General features: G+C 44.8%; 1 protein-coding gene across 2 annotated transcripts in view; it reads right to left on the bottom strand.

Moving 5' to 3' along the window:
• Positions 1-618: 618 nt before the first annotated feature.
• Positions 619-18,529, bottom strand: part of DENND5A (DENN domain containing 5A) — a 120,468-nt gene continuing 102,557 nt past the window's right edge. For both annotated transcript variants that reach the window (XM_049650369.1, XM_049650372.1), the window contains 11 exons: positions 16,106-16,190; positions 13,245-13,329; positions 12,434-12,562; positions 7,823-7,944; positions 6,467-6,612; positions 5,776-5,894; positions 5,187-5,368; positions 4,475-4,557; positions 3,857-3,980; positions 3,142-3,310; positions 619-1,650 (listed from right to left, as the gene is read on the bottom strand). In XM_049650369.1, coding sequence (XP_049506326.1) covers positions 1,467-1,650; positions 3,142-3,310; positions 3,857-3,980; positions 4,475-4,557; positions 5,187-5,368; positions 5,776-5,894; positions 6,467-6,612; positions 7,823-7,944; positions 12,434-12,562; positions 13,245-13,329; positions 16,106-16,190 — 1,428 coding nt within the window. In that variant the 3' untranslated portion in view covers positions 619-1,466. The remainder of the gene's footprint in view (positions 1,651-3,141; positions 3,311-3,856; positions 3,981-4,474; positions 4,558-5,186; positions 5,369-5,775; positions 5,895-6,466; positions 6,613-7,822; positions 7,945-12,433; positions 12,563-13,244; positions 13,330-16,105; positions 16,191-18,529) is intronic.

Here is an 18,529-nt window from a genome sequence, read left to right as displayed (position 1 = left end):
GAATAGTACAGGCAAAATCACGGAAGCATAAAAGAGGATATGAACTGGTTTGAGCCCACTACCTACCTGACCATGCTACATTTCTGGAACTTCCTGCAAAAGCAGCTTGGTTGAAGAATAAAACTGAAGGAAGCTGGTTTCCAGGACTCTCATAAAGCTCTACCACCTATCATCCTGGGAAAAACAAATCCTTCTCTCAAGAAAAACCTTCCCCCTCCCCCCCCCCCCCCCCCGAGGGCAGATACGGTCTCATGTGCCTTATGTTTCCACCCCTGGTCTTCCTTACCCTTCAAGAAACACCCACCCTTGTCTCAGTCAAGTGACAACCTTTGAAACCTTGGCCAGGTCTTTCCCCCTCTGTGCCTCAGCCTCCTCCTCTGTGGAGTGGGAAAATAACCCTTATTTGCATCCTTCTCAAACAGCCATTTAAGTTGACAACTATGAAAGCTCATGGTGCTGCAGTGGGAAGGACCCAGACCCAGGAGATGCCAGGTCCTGAGGGGCACCCTGGGCAGCTGCGGAGGGAGGAGCTCGCACTGGTCCTCTCACACAGACCAAACCGTAGCCCCCCACCACCCATTGCTCATAAACCCCCATTAAAGTCAGGGATCCATGCAGTTTTGTTTCAGGTGTTTTATTAAGTGGGCCATACTGTAGCTGGTTTCTAGGTTGCAAAACAACATAAATTTAACAATAATAACATAGCCAGTTAGACTGTGACAAGCTTTTTCCTTCTTTAAAAAAAGAAAAAAGAAAAGAAAAAGAAAGACTTAAAACACACAATGGAGGGTTAAATAAATAGGAAAAAAAAGAAAAAGAAACCCTGTTAAGACATGCTTATGTTTACTTCTGTGCAGCTGTGTGCCAAGAGGAAGCATGATCTTCTGCATGATGGTGCATCCCGGCATGTCTCCGTTCCAAATAATACTGACAGAAACAGAAAAGATGTGGGACTGACTCATCAGTGCTTACAGAGGCACTGCTAAAAATCCCTTTGATTGGAGCTTGGGGCTTCCCACCCAGCACACCTGTGTGTGGCCGGTGAAAGCCAAATATCCGTAACAATGTTAATCTAGAAAACATTAGTTTAAAAACAATGTGGAATGGCCTCATGACCAGCGCAGTGAGGAAGCAGAACTGCCCCGCCTGCGACGCAGGCTCAGTCTGGGGAGGCCGCAGGCTCCCAGCAGCGGCCACGGCGAGGGAGGGCACCAGCTTCAAAATAAGCGGCACCAACCTCGTCTCCCTCTCCCTATCACTCTTTCACATGAAAGTGTGTAAAAAGCAAATCAGCAAATAAACTCTAAAATAGATTATTTATTCCAAAAATCCTCTACTTTTCTTTTTACAGTGAGTGTACATCTTCTCTCCATCTCCTGCTCAACTCGCTTAAATCCCTTTGGGTAGAAGGGTCAGAGCTGCAGGGTGAGTCTCTCTCGGTCCTACTGCTAGCTGGTGCTGGGAGGTCAGATGTCGATGCCCTTGACAAGGGACGTCTCCAGCGTGATGTTGAACTCCTGCAATGTCTGCAGCACGCGGATCAAGGAATTGACAAGTGTGTGGTCTTTGATGAGCGCCACATCTTCATACATGTGTGCGGTGATGGGACAGTCGGCCAGCAGGGCAATCCAGTGGTGTAGGAGGTGATCTCTGGCAGAGAAGGGTCAGTCCAGATGGGTCAGAAGGGAAGTGGAAGGGAGACAGTTAGTACAAGGCCAAGGAGGAAACTTGCTCCATCACTCCTTGAACAAAGTCTAAAGCTGGAGAAGTGGATAGCTTCCCCAACCCCCTTTCCCTCCCCTAATAGCTCTTGGCAAAGAGGCCTTACATCGCTTTAAAAGACTACTCAGTCCCAGGGACAACAACCCAATCTGAGCCAAATCAACCCAGTTACCTGCCACGAGGCCCACACCTCCTCTCCTGTCTCCCCCTGCCTCCCTAGACCAGCCCACCACCAACCAGACTCCAGGACCAATCAACACCACCTCCTCCATCTCAACAGCCCATCTGTCCCAGAGCACTACTCCTCCCCAGAGCTATCACCACCAGGAATAATCCTAAGAGCTCACATCCACATAGCATTTGGCATGTGCCAGACACTGTTTTAAGAGATTTAACCTTCCTAACAACCCTGTGATATGAGGTAGGTGCTATTAGTGCTATTACTAGCCCCACTTTATAGATGAAGAAATTGACAAAGGTTAAATAGCTTGTCCAAGTTCATATGGCTAGGAAATGGCTGATCTGAGAATATGAACCTAGTGAATCTGGTTCCAGAGTCCGTTTTTAAGTACAACGCCAACTCCCTCTCTTCCCTGGCCCAAATAAACTACTGCCTTAAATTTATTTGGTTTTCACACCCTCATGTCACCCACTGGAATAGTCCCTAACAATCTTATCCACTCTGATGCATACCACCCATGGTATCAAATTCATATCATTTCAGTCGCCTGTTTAAACAACTCTGTTCTGATATGGAAGGGTTCCCTGTCCCAGCTCCCCAAGGCCCCCATCCTTTCAACTGTTTCCTACAACTGCCCTTCCCAAGTTTACCTGTTATTTCCTAACCCCACACTCTTTGCTTCCTTTAGGGCCTCTCTGCTAGTTCTGTCTGCTTCAAACTCTCTCCCCACTTCTACCCTTCCATTAAGGCTCAACTCAAATACCACCTCCTCCCCTCTCTGATCTTTCTCCTCTACAGTTTCAGCATACCTTATGAATGCTCCTTTTGGGACTCTCACAACCTTCTGCCTTATACTGTACTTAATTAGGACAAGTAAGCTTCTAAATGGTAGGGACCATGTTTTATTCAGCTCATTCCCACTGTCTTCCATCAGGCCTGGAACATTTGAATGGTTGTTGGAAGGAATGACTAGATATACTCTACTTCAAATTTCACCAGTGGGATGGTTTTATTCCTTCCCATCAAAATGGGCCTCCACCCAGTTACACACACCCTCAATGCCACCCCTACACATCCCCACACATAGGCTTGGTACATGAAGGAAATTAAGGGTTTCCAAGGTCTCACCTGTTGGGCGGCATCTGGTCATTAGCTGCTCCCACCCCCTGCACCACACTAGGCTCCCAGCACCACCTCCAAGGTGGCGCTGTGCACTCTGGGCCATGAGGCTGCAGTACCTGGCTCCCAAGCACACCAGCATCTGAAACTTGCCGTCCTTGCCAATGTTCCGGGGAGTATTATTGATTGCAGTGACAAATCTGCAGAAGTTCCGGGCCCTTGTATGCCAGTTTTCCTCAGGGACAAGTTCGTTCTGCTCCAAAGTCTCATAATAGGTTTGTGCTTTTTCTGTGAAGAGCAGAAAAGTTTGCCAGTGACAAAGGCTCTCAAAACCAACCCATCCATGACTGCCCTGCAGGCCACTAGCCATGGGCCTCTCCATGTTGGTGCTAGGTAACTTAATGTGAGTAACATGAACGTTTTGACATCATTGGTCACATTTCAAAATGTAAAGTCCCTGTTCTTAGGTTTTAAATTTCTTTATGTGGCCCTTGATAGAAAATGGTCCTTTCTCTACTCTGAAGATAAAAAAGAAAAAAAAAAAGAAAAAAGAAACCCTTAAGGGAGAAACTTCTTGTATAAAAATTCTTCAAGTGGGTACAACACAGTGTTTGGGCTCCAAATGCTATCAACTGGCCTTTTGGACCTACAAGGAGAAAGTGTGAGGACTGAGTAACTTCAAGAAAAGTCAAGGCAAACAAACAACAGATCTAATTTGAGAGTCACCTGGTTGGGCTTCTGCCTCTCAGATTCCAGCGTTCAGCACCCACATTATGTTGGTGAGTTCCCATGTCTCTGCATGCTTTCCCACCCTCAGACCCTGGTCCAACTCACCCAAGAAATCCCAAATGAAGACATTTTTGAAGAGCCGGGGGGATTTAAATCCATGTTGGAAAGCCTGTTCCAGGGCCGAGACAAGGCCACATTCTCCACAGAGCAACAGCGTCAGACTGCCTCGCTATGGAAGGAAACAGGAGAGAGTGCCAGGCTTGCCTCAGCCAAACTGCCTTCCCACCACTGCTTCCCCAAACCCATAGCCCACAGCTGGGAGGGCAGCAAAAGATAGGCTGGGATCTTGTCTATTTCCCCCAGTACCCGGCACAGTGAATGACACAGAGCAGCTGTCAGTGAATAGCTAATGAACAGATGATGGATCTGGGTCCTCAGAAGTGGGACAAAGCCAGAGTGACCTCCGTTCAGCGAGGCTCAGACAAATCCAGAAGAAGACAGGAATACACACTGTTCATGAGGGGCCCAGGGACTCTGTTGGGTCATCAGTGTATAGTGAAAACAGGGTAACCTAAGGCAGAGGCCCCTGAGGAAACAATCTGCTCAATGTCAAACTGAGACACACACTCTAGACTCTGCGTTGCCCATAGTACATGGCCCTGGAAAAAGATCATTCTCTCTTATTCAATATAAAGCCCAGGTTTGGAGGGCAGAAAGGCTCACCTCTTTCTCAGGCTTATGGAAGTGCTTCACAATTCCATTGACTGCCTCCCCGATGGACTCCTGGATCTGCCCAGTGTTCAGCTCTGATAAAAATCAAGAAGACATCCCTAACCAATCTCAGAGGCTAATAGTGCTTAGCTGACTGAGCACAAGACTGAGGACATAGGAAGGGCTCATGGGAGAAGCAGGACACTGGGAAGCTGGACCCTGGAAACAGTGGCTCTTGCCTATCCAACTTTGCTAAGCTAGCCCTTCCTAAAATCTTGGGGGGAAAGCAAAAGCTAATACCTTAGAGTTCCGTCTCTAAAAGATACAGGTAAAGTTTATTTCCCATTTTACCCTGGAATCTTTGGCAACCAAAAGAGGTCCACAACTTGGCTGCGAGGCCCAGGAATCATGAAGGACAAGGCCAGAAAGTAGATCCCTCTCCTTTCTAGAATCACAAACAAAATGGTACAGAGGACCAGGGCAGGCTGTATGAACTCTCCCTTCTCCTTCCAGACCTCTAAGGAGTGTGACACCCCCTGAGCCTGACACACACACACTGATTCTTGAGAGGAAGGTGACAAATGCCTAAGGCTACTTTGCTAGAACAGCTGGTTCCTGAGGCAGCTGCATAGGCTGGGATCTGGACACCCATATCAGGGCTTCCAGAGATGTGCCCACATCCCCCACCTGGGTAGCACAAGGGCCCAGCCCTCCTCCCACTTACTGGGCTTGTTGTTGGGTGAGATGGTAACGAGCCTCCGGATGACACTAGGGGACTGCTGCAGGGGCGGGGTCCGGCACGGTCTCTCATCCACCTCAGGCTGGGACGTGAGCAGCTCCCCAACCAGGACCCGCTCCAGGCTCCCGTCGTCTATGCCCTTTCCCAACCACCGGCCACATGGGAACCTAAAGGTCAGGCAATGGCCTGTCAAAGTTGCCAGTTCCTCCAGTGTCCCTTCTCCATGCTGCTCAGCAAAAGCCATCAAAAAGCCAAACCTTGGAGACAGGCTCTGAAACCAGGCTAGGGATCCCTCAAGACCCTGCCCATTCATCCCACTGTGCATCATCGAGAAGCCACCTGAATGATGGGTGGCCTGGAACCTGTGTACAGCAACATCATATATCTTTGCTTGGAAATCTCTCCTAATTCTTTTCAGGCACGTAAGACAGGGCCAAACAGGAGTTACCTCAGTCCACCACAACCTAAAGAGTCTTCTTGAGAACTCTACATACCCACAGATCAAACACAGCCCCTGGCACCTGGCAGTACACCTTGCCCCACTATCTTAGATATCTTAGCCGAGGGAACTTACTTGTAGGTATGTCCTGTGATCTCATTCCTGACCATCACATATTCCACCAACCATTTGGCATACAGTCCAGAGTTGTCATGGCCTATCTGTACCGTAGTGAGCCTCCCCAAGTTCTGGCACTGTGAAAGAACAGTCAGATAAAGAAGGTGCGTAGGTCAAGAAAATAAGAGAAAAGAAAGGCATTGCTCAGAGGCACAGATCTGACTGGTTGCCTGCAATCTGGCCCCTCAGCATCTGCAGAGGAAGAACTCATGGCTCCACCTACCACTAAGGCTGGTAGTACAGCACTGTCTCATGAGGGGGAAATGACTGAGAAAGAAGGTGCTACTACCTAGAGGAAGAATAGGGCCTAAGAGCAGAAGCAGTCTGAGATTCAGAGCTGTCTGTGACACAGGCTCAGCAACTGAAAGAATTCTTGGGGATTTCTCAATACACCGTGGGCAGGGAGACACACAAGTCCAGATGAGTAAGTGCCTTCCAGCCAGAGACCACTTAGACAGGGTGGGCTCCCTCGTCCTTGGGCCAATCCTTGACTCCGGCCTCTGATCATCTCAGGACAGGTCAACTGTGTTGATGCATAATACCATAAGGGCAAGACCACCATAAAACCCTGCAGAAAAGTTCTGTAGGCAGCTGTTACAAACTCAGATCCCCACTGAGCCTAGGGTTGTGGTCCCTGGATAACACATACCTCAAAAGTCATCTCTAACACGTTCCTGGGAATCTGCAGGATCTGTGTTTCACCCAGTTCTCCAGAGATGCAGATCCATGGGTTGGCGGTGAACATGGAGCCCCCCAGCTTCTTGCTTGGTACAATCAGGATATGGTACGGGATCACTGTTTTGGGGAAGCCACAAAGGCATTGAGAAGGATCAGGAATCCCTCCCATACCTGAAAGGGCCCTGACCTGTCCAGGTGTGCTGGCATGACTGTGGCCCCTATTGTACTGGCCCCAGCGGAGCTGGGAGCAGCAGGTCCCAGGACCTAATCTCTGGCTGGCTTAGAATATTAGCCAATCCTACCCTCAGTCTCACTCCTCTTAGGGTTACTACCCAAACATCAAAGATCCAAACCCATCTTCAGGCCCAGAGCTAAGTGAACTTGTTCCCTAAATAGTATCACCAACTCCATGTTGTATTGAATTGCTTTGGAGAGCACTTTTCAGTCTATAACCTCATGAACTCTAATAACAATCTCCAGAGAGGCCATACCGGTCTTACAATGCCTTTTCTGAGGTACCGAAAGGGAAATCGTTCCCCTGAATCTCCTAAGCTCCAGTACAGTGCTGTTTCTCCTGTAGCCTATAAACCCTCATCTCTGAGAGGGAGGATGGGTGTCATGTAGAAACAAGATTCCACACTGCTGAAGCTGCTGAGTCACTGGCCACACAATGAGCCATGGGGCAAATTCAGAGACTACCCCCTACCGAACAAGGCATCCTGGCACCAAAGAAAGGTAAGGCTTCAAGGCCCTTCCTTAGACCATACTGAACCCTCTTCCTCACTCTGTAAACAGAGACTTAGGCCCACAGCAGAGATCAACTCTGCTCACAGAAATATAATGAGTTAGGACACAGCAAGGCCTGGACCCAAATCTCCCACCACAACCTAGATTTTTTTCTGCTACTTCAGGAAGAGTTGTCTTTCCCTGTGGGCTGGTCTGAAACCCAGGATGCTGAATGATTCCCTCAGCCCAAAACAAAAGGGAGATTTCTTTACAGGTGTACAAACAGGGCAGTGAACTTCACCAACCGCCCAACTCCACTCCACCTTCATTGCCTTAGGTCCCCAGAGCAGTACTAGGACAACAGTAACAACACGATGGCCAAAAAGACTGAACTTCCCAGTTAAGAACAAGAATAAGAAGCTTTGGAGAAAAAACAACCTCCAAGGAGGGCTAATGCACCTCTCTGCCACAGAAGCAAAAGGCAAGTAGAAAGTGCAAGTGGCAATCTTCTTTCTTTAAAAAGGGGACAGTGAGTTAGCCTCCAGCAAGCTCATGAAGATTGGCATTGAGAAGGCTAGTTGGGGAACACAGGGCTACTCACGGATAGTTGTGAAGACATTGGTGAAGCAAAAGTAATCAACGGCATTGAAAGAGAGGAGGTGATAGAGGAACTGCTCCTTCTCGTCGTCACAGCGCAGGAAGGCATAGCGCTTGTACAACTTTCTGTCGGAGAGGAGGCAATACATCAGTCCCCCAGCCAAAAGGAGGGGAAAGAGACTAGAATTACTCAGTTCTGGAAGGAGACAGCTAAGGGAAGAGTAAGATGTCAAGCTTCAAGTTCCTTAGAGCCACCTAAAAAATGGAACAAAGCCGGCTTCTCCATTGAAATGAGGGCTAGAGGGAAAGTGGCTGAAACTACAGCAGGAACAATAAAAACCAAACTCTACCCATGTCTAAGGGTTGATGCTACTATAATGCGGTGTCAGAGGTCATGGGACCTCCTTTCCTAAACTGGGGGCTGGAACTATCACCCCTCAGGGATGACACAGGCCTTCTCAGGCTTCTAGCTAAGGCATCACTAGCTAGTGTGTGCTGTGGGAATAGCAATGGCAGAAGGTCTGTGACTGCCATTCATTACCAGAGCCAGCCTCACACCCTCAGCAGACCTAAGACCCCTGAGTCAGAACACTGTTCTGAATGTGAATGTAAGCACAGGACAGTTTCAGAGTTAATAAAGGGAATGACCCAGGTCACAGGCAAGGAAGAGCTGCACACATCATGTCCTTCCCCTCTTTTCAAATTTTCTCCTATCCCCATCCCCATCCTCACTTATTTATCAAAGGCCAACTCCTTTGCCTGACATTGTAGACACTTTGCAACAGTAATGATACCTTCCCCAAATAGAGGGGACATAAATAGCCATGTGCACAGGCTTTCAGCACAGAGAAACACACAGAGAATCCAAGAAGGTAACCATCTTGGCTGCCAAGACTGCAATCACCATGGCCAAAGAGGTAGAGATTTAGTAAACCTGTGAGGTTCTATTTATAAGGCACACCCAAGAGATTAATTCACCAGCCAGGGCCTACTATATGCAGGTGCTGGAGAGAGAAACACCTATCCTCAAATACAGTCCAGGTGAATAAATTAGGTAAAGGCCATGGTATAACACTGCCCATAATGAGGTGCAAGTGAAAGGCTCTCTCTGGGAATTTAAAGAGCAATAAGCTTCAGTGGTCCTAGAAAAGGAGAGGCCTAAAGGACAGCATGAATTTAGACAGGTGTTGCAGAAGAAAGAGGACAGGGTGTGAAAACCAGTTTGGCTGGAGTTGAGGACCCAGGGAGGTGATCAGTTAGCAATGAGGCTGAAAGGTTAGGCCACAGTCAAATGAAGAAAGACTCTAAATATTCAGGCTAAAGAGTTTGCAACTTGCCCTACAAGTAGTCAGTTTTGGCAATTTACCTTAGAAGTAGAAAGCCACAACCAGTTTCAGAAAATTTCATTTTAGTGTAGCTGAGGGGTGAAAGGGCATACGAGTAAAACTAAGACAGCAGCACCAGATAAGAAAACAGGTGGAGGCAGAAGTTAAGGACCTGAAATGTGCATGTGGAAGGTAAAGCAAAGCAAGGAGTCAAACTAGACACCAAATTTCAAAGCAGGTTCAGAGAGAAGAGTGGTGACATTAACAAAAAAAATTTGAAAGGTGGTTATGGTGAAGACTCTGTGGAACTTGGTTTTGTTCTCTCTGAGCTAAAGGTAAGATATCTGAATGGAAATAAATGCAGGACTGGAGCTCAGAAGAAAAGTCAAAGCTTGAGCTTCAGATGTGGAAGTCACCGGATAGGTAACAGAAGTCATGAGAATAGGTGAGATCACTAAGTGAGAGAAAAAGCGTGAAAAGAATGTGTGTGCATGCAGAGAACTGGGGAATGTGGAAGCCAATACCCTGGAAAGAGTAGGGGGAGAAAAAGAACAGGATGATATAAGGTCACGGCAGTCATGCAAAGTGAGTGTCAAGGTAGAGCAGCTACCACACAGCATCACTGTAGGGAGGTCAAGGAGAAACCACGTGAGCTCACTGTATAGGAGCTAACTTTTCCCCCTAAACTATACAGCTCCCTTATCCTGCCTCAACCTTACCCCCTTCTCCAAGCTGTCAACAGTGTTGGAGGCTACCTGGAAATCGCAGAGTCAGGACCATTGTATCAAGATACACTCTCCAAGGCTACCTCCTCCTGTCTGTGCAGTTATGCACACATTTTATGTGCCCAATTTAATACCTTCTAGGTGCTAGGCAGCATGTTCATTCATGCCCTCAATGAAAGCAAATTGTAATAAGCAGCAAGCAACTAGATAATAATACAGCCCATCAGTGGTGAAGCAGGTTTGAACAAATACTGTGACAAATGCTATGGGTGCCTGGAGGAAGAAGAGACCAAGTCTCTGGAGCATCTAGGCAAACTCTGGCAAAGAAAACTTCCGACCAGGCCCTGAAAGGACTAAAGACATCCTGAGAAGGGTGAGTGGTATGATTATGATGTGGCTAAAACTTTAAGTAGACTGAAGAGAAAGATAAGAGAGAACAGAATAGGGAGAAGGAGTAAGCAGGTTTTGATGAAAGGCCCCTTTTTTCTCCCCATACCCCATCCAAAATACAATCTGTGGCAGCAAAACTCATTTTCCATTCACTGGAGCAGCACTGGGGCCAGGATATCAGATGGAAAGTTTCTAGGACTGAGTAACTTCTGAGCTTATTTCCTCTAATAGGGCTATGGTTTAAAGAAACCAAAATTTAGGGGCGCCTGGGTGGCTCAGTCGGTTAAGCGTCCGACTTCAGCCAGGTCACGATCTCGCGGTCCGTGAGTTCGAGCCCCGCGTCAGGCTCTGGGCTGATGGCTCAGAGCCTGGAGCCTGCTACCGGTTCTGTGTCTCCTTCTCTCTCTGCCCCTCCCCCCTTCATGCTCTGTCTCTCTCTGTCTCAAAATAAATAAATGTTAAAAAAAAAAAAAAAAAGAAACCAAAATTTAAAAAAGAAAGAAAGAGAAGAGAAGAGAAGAGAAAGAGAAAGAGAAAGAGAAAGAGAAAGAAAAATTAGCCTCCTGACCAAAGTCTGTGCCTTATTTGCTATTGCCTAGGCCTTTAAGATCAAACATACCCTAGACCTATACACTGCCCCAGACTTCACAAAGTTCTTATGCTTGACCCCCTCTCAGATGCCTCTCTGTCCTCCTGATGACGATGTCCACACTGGCCAGCAGGAAAGACTTGCTGCCCTGTCCTGCTACACTGATTTTTTTCTTTTTTTTTAACCACGCACAATTGTCCCCAGAAGCTGGAATTCAAATATGTCCATTCCAAATTCCACACTTACATGTTCACTTGTTCTCTTTTAATTGTTCTCCCAATCTCCAAATTTTATTCCTAAACCCTTATGTATCTATAGGCAATCACATTTAAGTGCTTTAATGGGGCGCCTGGATGGCTCAGTCAGTTAAGCGTCTGACTTCATCTCAGGTCATGATCTCATTGTTCTTGAGTTCAAGCCCCCGCATCAGGCACTATGCTGACAGCTCAGATCCAGGAGCCTGCTTTGGATTCTGTGTCTCCCCTCTCTCTCTGCCCTTCTTCTGCTTGTGTTCTGTCTCCTTCTCTCTCAAAAATAAACATTAAAAAAAAATTTTTTTTAATTTTTAAGTTCTGTAAGAATTGCTGTTTTAAACTCTAACCTATCAAAGTTTTAAACCTAATTCTTGCTTGTTATTTATACACAATAAACAATCTAAAAATTTTTATTTTCACTTTGAATAAAAATAGATTCTGCAGGTTTAATCAACTGGCTACACTAAATTTCACCAAGGTCCACTCCTCTGCTTTATCATCCTTGGAGAAGTCAAATAATAAAGGACACCATGAAAAGATGTCTACGGAAATGTTAAACAAAAGTGCCCAACAGGCTTGCCAATGAAGAAAGAGCCAAACATAGAAAAAGGTAGAGAGGTGGTAGTCCAAGAGGCAGAGAAGGACAGCCCTCCTTCCTGCTCCTCCCCTGGTAACTAGGGTACAGAAAGTATACAAGGAATATCAAATCCAGAGAAGGGAACTGTAGGCTAATGGCCCCTGCGAGTGTGAGTGTGATGGAATCTCTCTCCTTCCTCTTTCTAGGTGGAAAGCGTGGAGGAAGAGGGTCTAGGAAGGTTAACTGAAAGCCCTTTTGAGCTCTAGGGAGACTCAGGGTGGAAAGAGAAAGAGCAAGGACTTGGGCTGGCCCTGAGCTCAGGAGAGAACAAAACAGATAAGGGGAGCTCTTAGAAGTTTTCTTTTCATTCTCTAATCCTTTCCTCCCTAGGACAGGAAAGAGACCAAAAAATGCCCTGTGCCTAAGAGGTATACAAATCACCTGGGTGCAGTAAGGAGAAGGGAGCCCCAAAACTCTCAAGTACCCAATAAGGACCCCATCCTTCTCATTATCTCTTTAAGAAAGCTATTTGAGGACATGCAGATTAAAAAAGGTAGGAAGAACAAACACAGAATTTTCCCTCTATAGATAAAGAGGGAGAAGAGGAAAAGCTACAAAACCTTCATATGCAATTTGAGTTCAGCTGAATACAACAGAAATGATGTAGTGAATAATCTCCCTTCCCACACAAGAGTTTCCAATCTCTCCCCACCATTCCTGGGAGCCTGGTTCTAATCTAGGTGGAATGGCCTTACTTGGTGAGCTCATGGTCTGAGAGAAGCTGCTTCAGGTGTCTGGAAAGTAACTTTTTTTCCATTGACAATCGCACCCACGCTCTAGCCTTTCCCACATCAGTCTTGATTTCCCCGATGTTCTGGATGTGCCTGAAGGGAGAATAGAAAAAAGGAGATGGGGAGTGGGGTAGAAAATGAACTGACTACTAATACCTCCCCTGTAAAGTCAAGGAAGCCTGGTGAGAGCCCATCTCTCTTGTTCTCTAAATCCTCAGCTTCCATGTAGCTTTGCAGATAGGCTCACTACAATTTGGGGGGCTGAGGGGGAATAACACAGTTCTCAAAAAGCCAAGCTAACCCTGGAACCCTAAGGTCTTGTGATAACTCTGGTATAATTCGCCAAAACTGTCAGGAAACCCAACTGCTTGTATAGCTCTACAACAGCATCATGAAGCACAAGACCAATAAGGAGGGCTTCCTGGTTAACAGAGAGGCTATAGAAGCCCAAGTCACTGAGACCCTGCTATTTAAAGTAGATACCTGGGGTGCCCGGGTGGCTCAGTCCGACTCCAGCTCAAGTCATGATCTCATCGTTCATGAGTTTGAGCCCCACATCGGGCTCTGTGTTGACAGTTCAGAGCGTGGAGCCTGTTTTGGATTCTGTGTCTCCCTCTCTCTGTATTCTATCCCCACTCACACTCTGTCTCTCCCTCTCTCAAAAGTAAATAAAGATTTAAAAAAATTTTTTTAATTAAAAAAAAATAAAGTAGACACCTAAGGAGTAACTGAAAACAGGCTTTTAGTGGCTTATTATATATGAACCCAGACTGACCTCATATCCTGAATGAGGGAGACTCGCAGGGGAGACATGACTGAGCTGGCATCAGACTTCCTCCGTTCTGAATCAAGAAGTATTCCTAGAACAAAAAAGTTGTTCATGTCTCAAGAGATAGGATTATCCAAAGAGCTGATTACCCAAATTTGTACAGGAAATGGTTACTTTGGTAACACTTAGCATTTCATGAATATTTATTAAGTACCTACTAGGTATCAGATGTTATACTCTTAACCCGTATTATCTCATTTAACCCTCTAAAGTTAGATAGCCAAGGAAAGTATCACAGAGAAGGGAACTGATTCAGAGAACACTGCTTTGCCTCAGTCACCAAGTGGCAAAATCAGGACTGGAGGGAACACAGATCTTCTGGCTCCTAATCCAGCATGTTCTCATCACTAACCTTTGGAAGCACTATTTCCATTTGGAGCTACTACTCATGTACTTGGTCTTGCCTCAAAATGGGCTACAAAAGAGCCAAGCAAGTGCGTAAAGAACATGTTCCAGAATGCTTAGGATCTCTAGATACAAGCATACCTCATTCTATTATGCTTTGCTTTATTGTGCTTCACAGATACTGTGTTTTTTGCAAATTGAAGGTCTGTGGCAACGCTGTGTCAAGCAAGTCTACTGGCACCATTTTTATTATCACTATTGTTATTTAATGTTTTTATTTATTTTTAAAAGAGAAAGGGAGAGAGCGGGGGAGGGGCAGGAAGAGATGGGGACAGAGGATCCTAAGCAAGCTCTGTGCTGACAGCAGAGTACCTGATGTGGGGCTCAAACTTGTGAACCATGAGATCATGACCTGAGCCAAAGTCGGGTGCTTAACCGACTGAGCCACCCAGGCACCACTATTATTATTATTTTAGAGAGAGAGAGAGCACATGAGCGGGAAAGAGGGGCAGAGGGAGAGAGAGAATCCCAAGTAGGCTCCATGCTTAGTGCAGAGCCCGACACTGGGCTCAATCCCACAACCCTGGGATCATGACCTGAGCCAAAATCAAGAGACTCAAGACACTCAACCAACTGAGCCACCCAGTTGCCCTGGCACCATTTTTCTAACAGCATTTGCTCACTTCATGTCTTTGTGTCACACTCTGGTAATTCTCACAATATGTCAAAATTTTTCATTGTCATTATATTTGTCATGGTGATCTGTGATCCATGACTATGACTTGCTGATAGCTCCAACTGATGGTTAGCACTGTTTTTAGCTATATTTTTAAATCAAGGTATATACATTTTTTAGACATGTTATTGCACACTTAACAGACTTCAGTGTAGCATTAATATAACTTTTATATGCAATGGGAAACCAAATAATTCACCTGACTCACTTCCTTATAATATTCAGTTTTTTTGTGGTACTCTAGAACCAAACCCACAATATTTCTGAGGTATGATTGTATATTTATATCCATATGTCTGGTCCAATACATAAAACATTGTATCTTCATCATTTAACTGTTGAGAATTTTTGGCTATATAGTCTATCCCTCAGCAGTAACTTCTATAGCCTTCCTGAGAAGAATTTTTGTTCTAATATCCAGAGAATAGATGAAAGAACTCCTTATCAAGCTGCTTAGGAAGCTCTTGTACCTGGTTTCCAGCCAACTATTCTCCCCACTTTCAGTGCTAGCTGAAGTCAATTAGCTCAAGAGGAAAGAAACCACGGAATTCATGCCTATCTCTTTACTTCCATTTGAACTGATCTTTACCATTAGGATAAGAATACCCAAGAAAAGTAAACAAACTTCCTGGCAGAGAGAAGAAAATGAAGGATGATGCAAAGGGGAGATGTTGCCAAGAAGTAAAGGAAGGAGGAGTATTGTCTTGGAAGGGGCACTACAGAATGAACACCAGACCAGGAGACAAGAGGCCTGGCTCCTAATCTGGCCTCTTCCATGAATACCCTGTGTGATCCTGAATAAATTCATTTCCTCCTGGATCCCGGTTTCCTCCTCTTGTAAAATAAAGGGGCTGGACTAAATAATCTCTGGGGTCCCTGCCAACTCTAATATTTTTATTAAATTAGAAATGGAAAAAGAAGTGTTAAGGGATCATTCACATCAGGCCTTGACTCTGAGGAACTCCAAGGTAGAACACATTGACAAACAGGCTCTCTTAACTGATAGATCATCTCAATGCCCATTTCAGAGAAATAAAACAAAAAACTATGAAGACAACCTATTCCAAACACAGGACACCAGAACACACAAATTCACTGAAAACCTAAATTCATTTAAACACTGGCCTTGGGCGCCTGGGTGGCTCAGTAGGTTAAGCGGCCGACTTTGGCTCAGGTCATGATCTCGCAGTCCGTGAGTTCTAGCCCCACGTCGGGCTCTGTGCTGACAGCTCAGAGCCTGAAGCCTGCTTCAGATTCTGTGTCTCCTTCTCTCTGACCCTCCCCTGTTCATGCTCTGTCTCTCCCTGTCTCAAAAATAAATAAACGTTAAAAAAAAAAAATTTATAAACACTGGCTTTTTGCTGATATAAGTCACCTATCTCACTCATCAAAAGGGTATAGAGACAGGGACGCCTGGCTGGCTCAGTCAGTAGAGCATGCGACTCTCGATCTTAGGGTCACGAGTTTAAGCATCATGTTGGATGTAGATTTTACTCAAAAAAAAAAAAAAAAAAAAAAAAAAGTATAGAAACACATCATGAAAGCAAACCCCACTGCTTTGGCACACTCTGTGGTCAGAGAGCCAAGTAGCTTAATATTTAAAAAAGAAAACATTTCAGACAAAGGCTTCATTGACCTGGAATAGTCTACCGCAGATGATCACTCCAGTGGGAGATGGGAAAATGGATGAAGGGGGCTCTCCCCAATGCTACAGAGACCAACTTACCTGAGGTACTGAGGCTTCCTGATGTGAGTTTTCTCTGCCGGTTTTCCTGATAATGTAACAGGTGGGACCACAAGGCTGATTTCCCCTGGAACCAACACAAGGGAGAAGAAACTCCTGTCAGTTAAAAAAAATTTTCTCTACTATTTATTTTTAAGAGAGAGAGAGAGAGAGAGAGAGAGAAAGAGAGAGAACGCATGAGCGGGCGAGGAGCAAAGAGAGGGAGACATAGAATCCAAAGCAGGCTCCAGGCTCTGAGCTCTCAGCACAGAGCCCAACGTGGGGCTCGAACCCATGAACTGTGAGACCATGACCCGAACGAAGTTGGGTGCTGAACCGACTGAGCCACCCAGGTGCCCCGAAACTCCTGTCAGTTTAGATTTCAGAGGCTAAGGCATCCAGTGAACAGAGTCATAGATAAAACATATAGATATGGGCTTTTAGTAAAAAATATCTGTATTATGTCTTATCTTGATGTACACCTAGTGCAACATATACAAATACATCCCCCTACTAAAATGCAGAGGAAACATAAAGAAGAATGGAAGAGAGAAAAGAGAAGTGGCCCACCACTTGAAACAGGAAGGAGGACATGGCCACACAGAATCTGTGAATGGGGCCAGTTTATAAGAAAGAAAAAAGCAAATAACCTATCAACTTCTGAGTTGGTTAAAGGCCAGCTTGGGTAGAGCATGATGGCTTTTGTACATAGGAGCTAATACCCAGTCTATAAGATTCCATGACAACTCCTGAGTTTCCTTAAATATTTAAAGGCATTATTGTCTTTAGTGTAGGCTGAGGAGAAGCTGTCACTAAGATGAAGATTTACTCTTGAAGGTAAAGTTGAAGAAGGCTGAAGGTACTTAACTACAGTCAGTGTAACAGAACCTTAGCATTTGGAAATGTAAGAGTTGCAGTTTAAACTAAGACATGTAGCAATTTGTCATTTTACCAAGGCACAGATTTGATTAGCATTTGCAAGCCTGATGTGAGGGAGCAATTTACCTAGGTGGTGAGTGAGCCCAGCTGGCCATCCACTAACTGTTTTGTCTTTTTCTAGCCCTCCTGCAGTACACATTGACCCTTGTATGTGACTTAAAAAAAAAACCTTACATCAGATTCATGGTAAATGTTTCTATATAGCTGACATAATATAAATGTAGTATTATGTTTGTTTTAGTAGAATTTATTATAATAATTTTATAAATGACTTTAGTTCTGTATTTTAAAGAATAGTAATAATAGAAGTTACCATGTCTTGAGGCTTGCTATAAACTAAGTACTACATTAAATGTTCAAAATATATTTTATTCAATGCTCTCAACAATACTACAAGATAGGTAGCTCTATCCTCATTTTCTTTAGAAAAGGTCAAATTGGGGATCAAAGATCACAGAGCTAGTAAGTAGAGTGTTGGGATTCAAGCTTCAATCTATCTAATATCAGAACCACTGCTATCAATAATGATGCTATACAGACTGTCTAAAAGAGATTTAACTTTTGAAGTTATACTTTCTGAAGAAAGTTTTATGCTCTCAAATGAATGCGAGGATTTTAAGGTCTCAAGATTTGTCCCTTGAGAATACTGAGTATTTATTTTGTTTCCATCCACCAACTTGATCTATCTTAGGAGAAAAAAGCAAGCATTTGAATGGAAGAAAAACCCTCATCTATAAATCAGCAACTTGTTGACATAAACTTGCTGTATGTTTGGATATCCTACAAGATTTAACCAGCTTAAAAAAAAAAGAAAAGAAAAAAGATTTAGACAGCTTAAAACAAAACCCAATAATCATCATGGCATTTTTTTTAAAAACACAAGTTAAAACTAGAAACGACTATTTTTTTATTCATCAAAAAAATATTTGGGGAAAAAATAATGTTTAACAACATCAGTGAGACTTACAACCCCTATACACTAACTGGTATATTAATACAATAAATATGAAAGACAATGCAAGAGCTTAAAATACTCACACTCTTTGATTTAATAATTCAACTTCTAGAAATCCATCCACTTATCCACCAAAACCATTAAAGTAGGCTCCTGAAAGGGACTTTGACTTGTCACTCGTATCTCAGAATCTAGGAAGACCAGGAAGGCAGCCTCCCTTAACAGAATTGTGTGAATGTGACACACACTAAATATAGCTGGTCACCAGAGAGGCAATGATACTGAAGAGCCAAAGGCTAGAGCAACACCAGGCTGCCATGCCAGGAGGATGCCCTGGCTCACAGTGATTTTACTCATGAGGAGGGAGAGCAAAGGCAGGAGTGAGAGAGCAGCAGCTGGGCTGACGGGTCTTTCTAGTTCAGGAGACATGGATTATTCTTTTTCCTCTTTTGAAGAGGCTGATTGAGACTGCAAGGTTCAATTTAGCCTAACCACCCATTTGGGGTAGTTATATAGAGATAGCAAGATCTAAG

This window comes from Panthera uncia, chromosome D1 (assembly GCF_023721935.1).
Source record: "Panthera uncia isolate 11264 chromosome D1, Puncia_PCG_1.0, whole genome shotgun sequence".
NCBI classification, from domain to species: domain Eukaryota; kingdom Metazoa; phylum Chordata; class Mammalia; order Carnivora; family Felidae; genus Panthera; species Panthera uncia.
The sequence above is the reverse complement of the archived record's forward strand: the minus strand, read 5'-3'. Positions and strand labels throughout refer to the sequence as shown.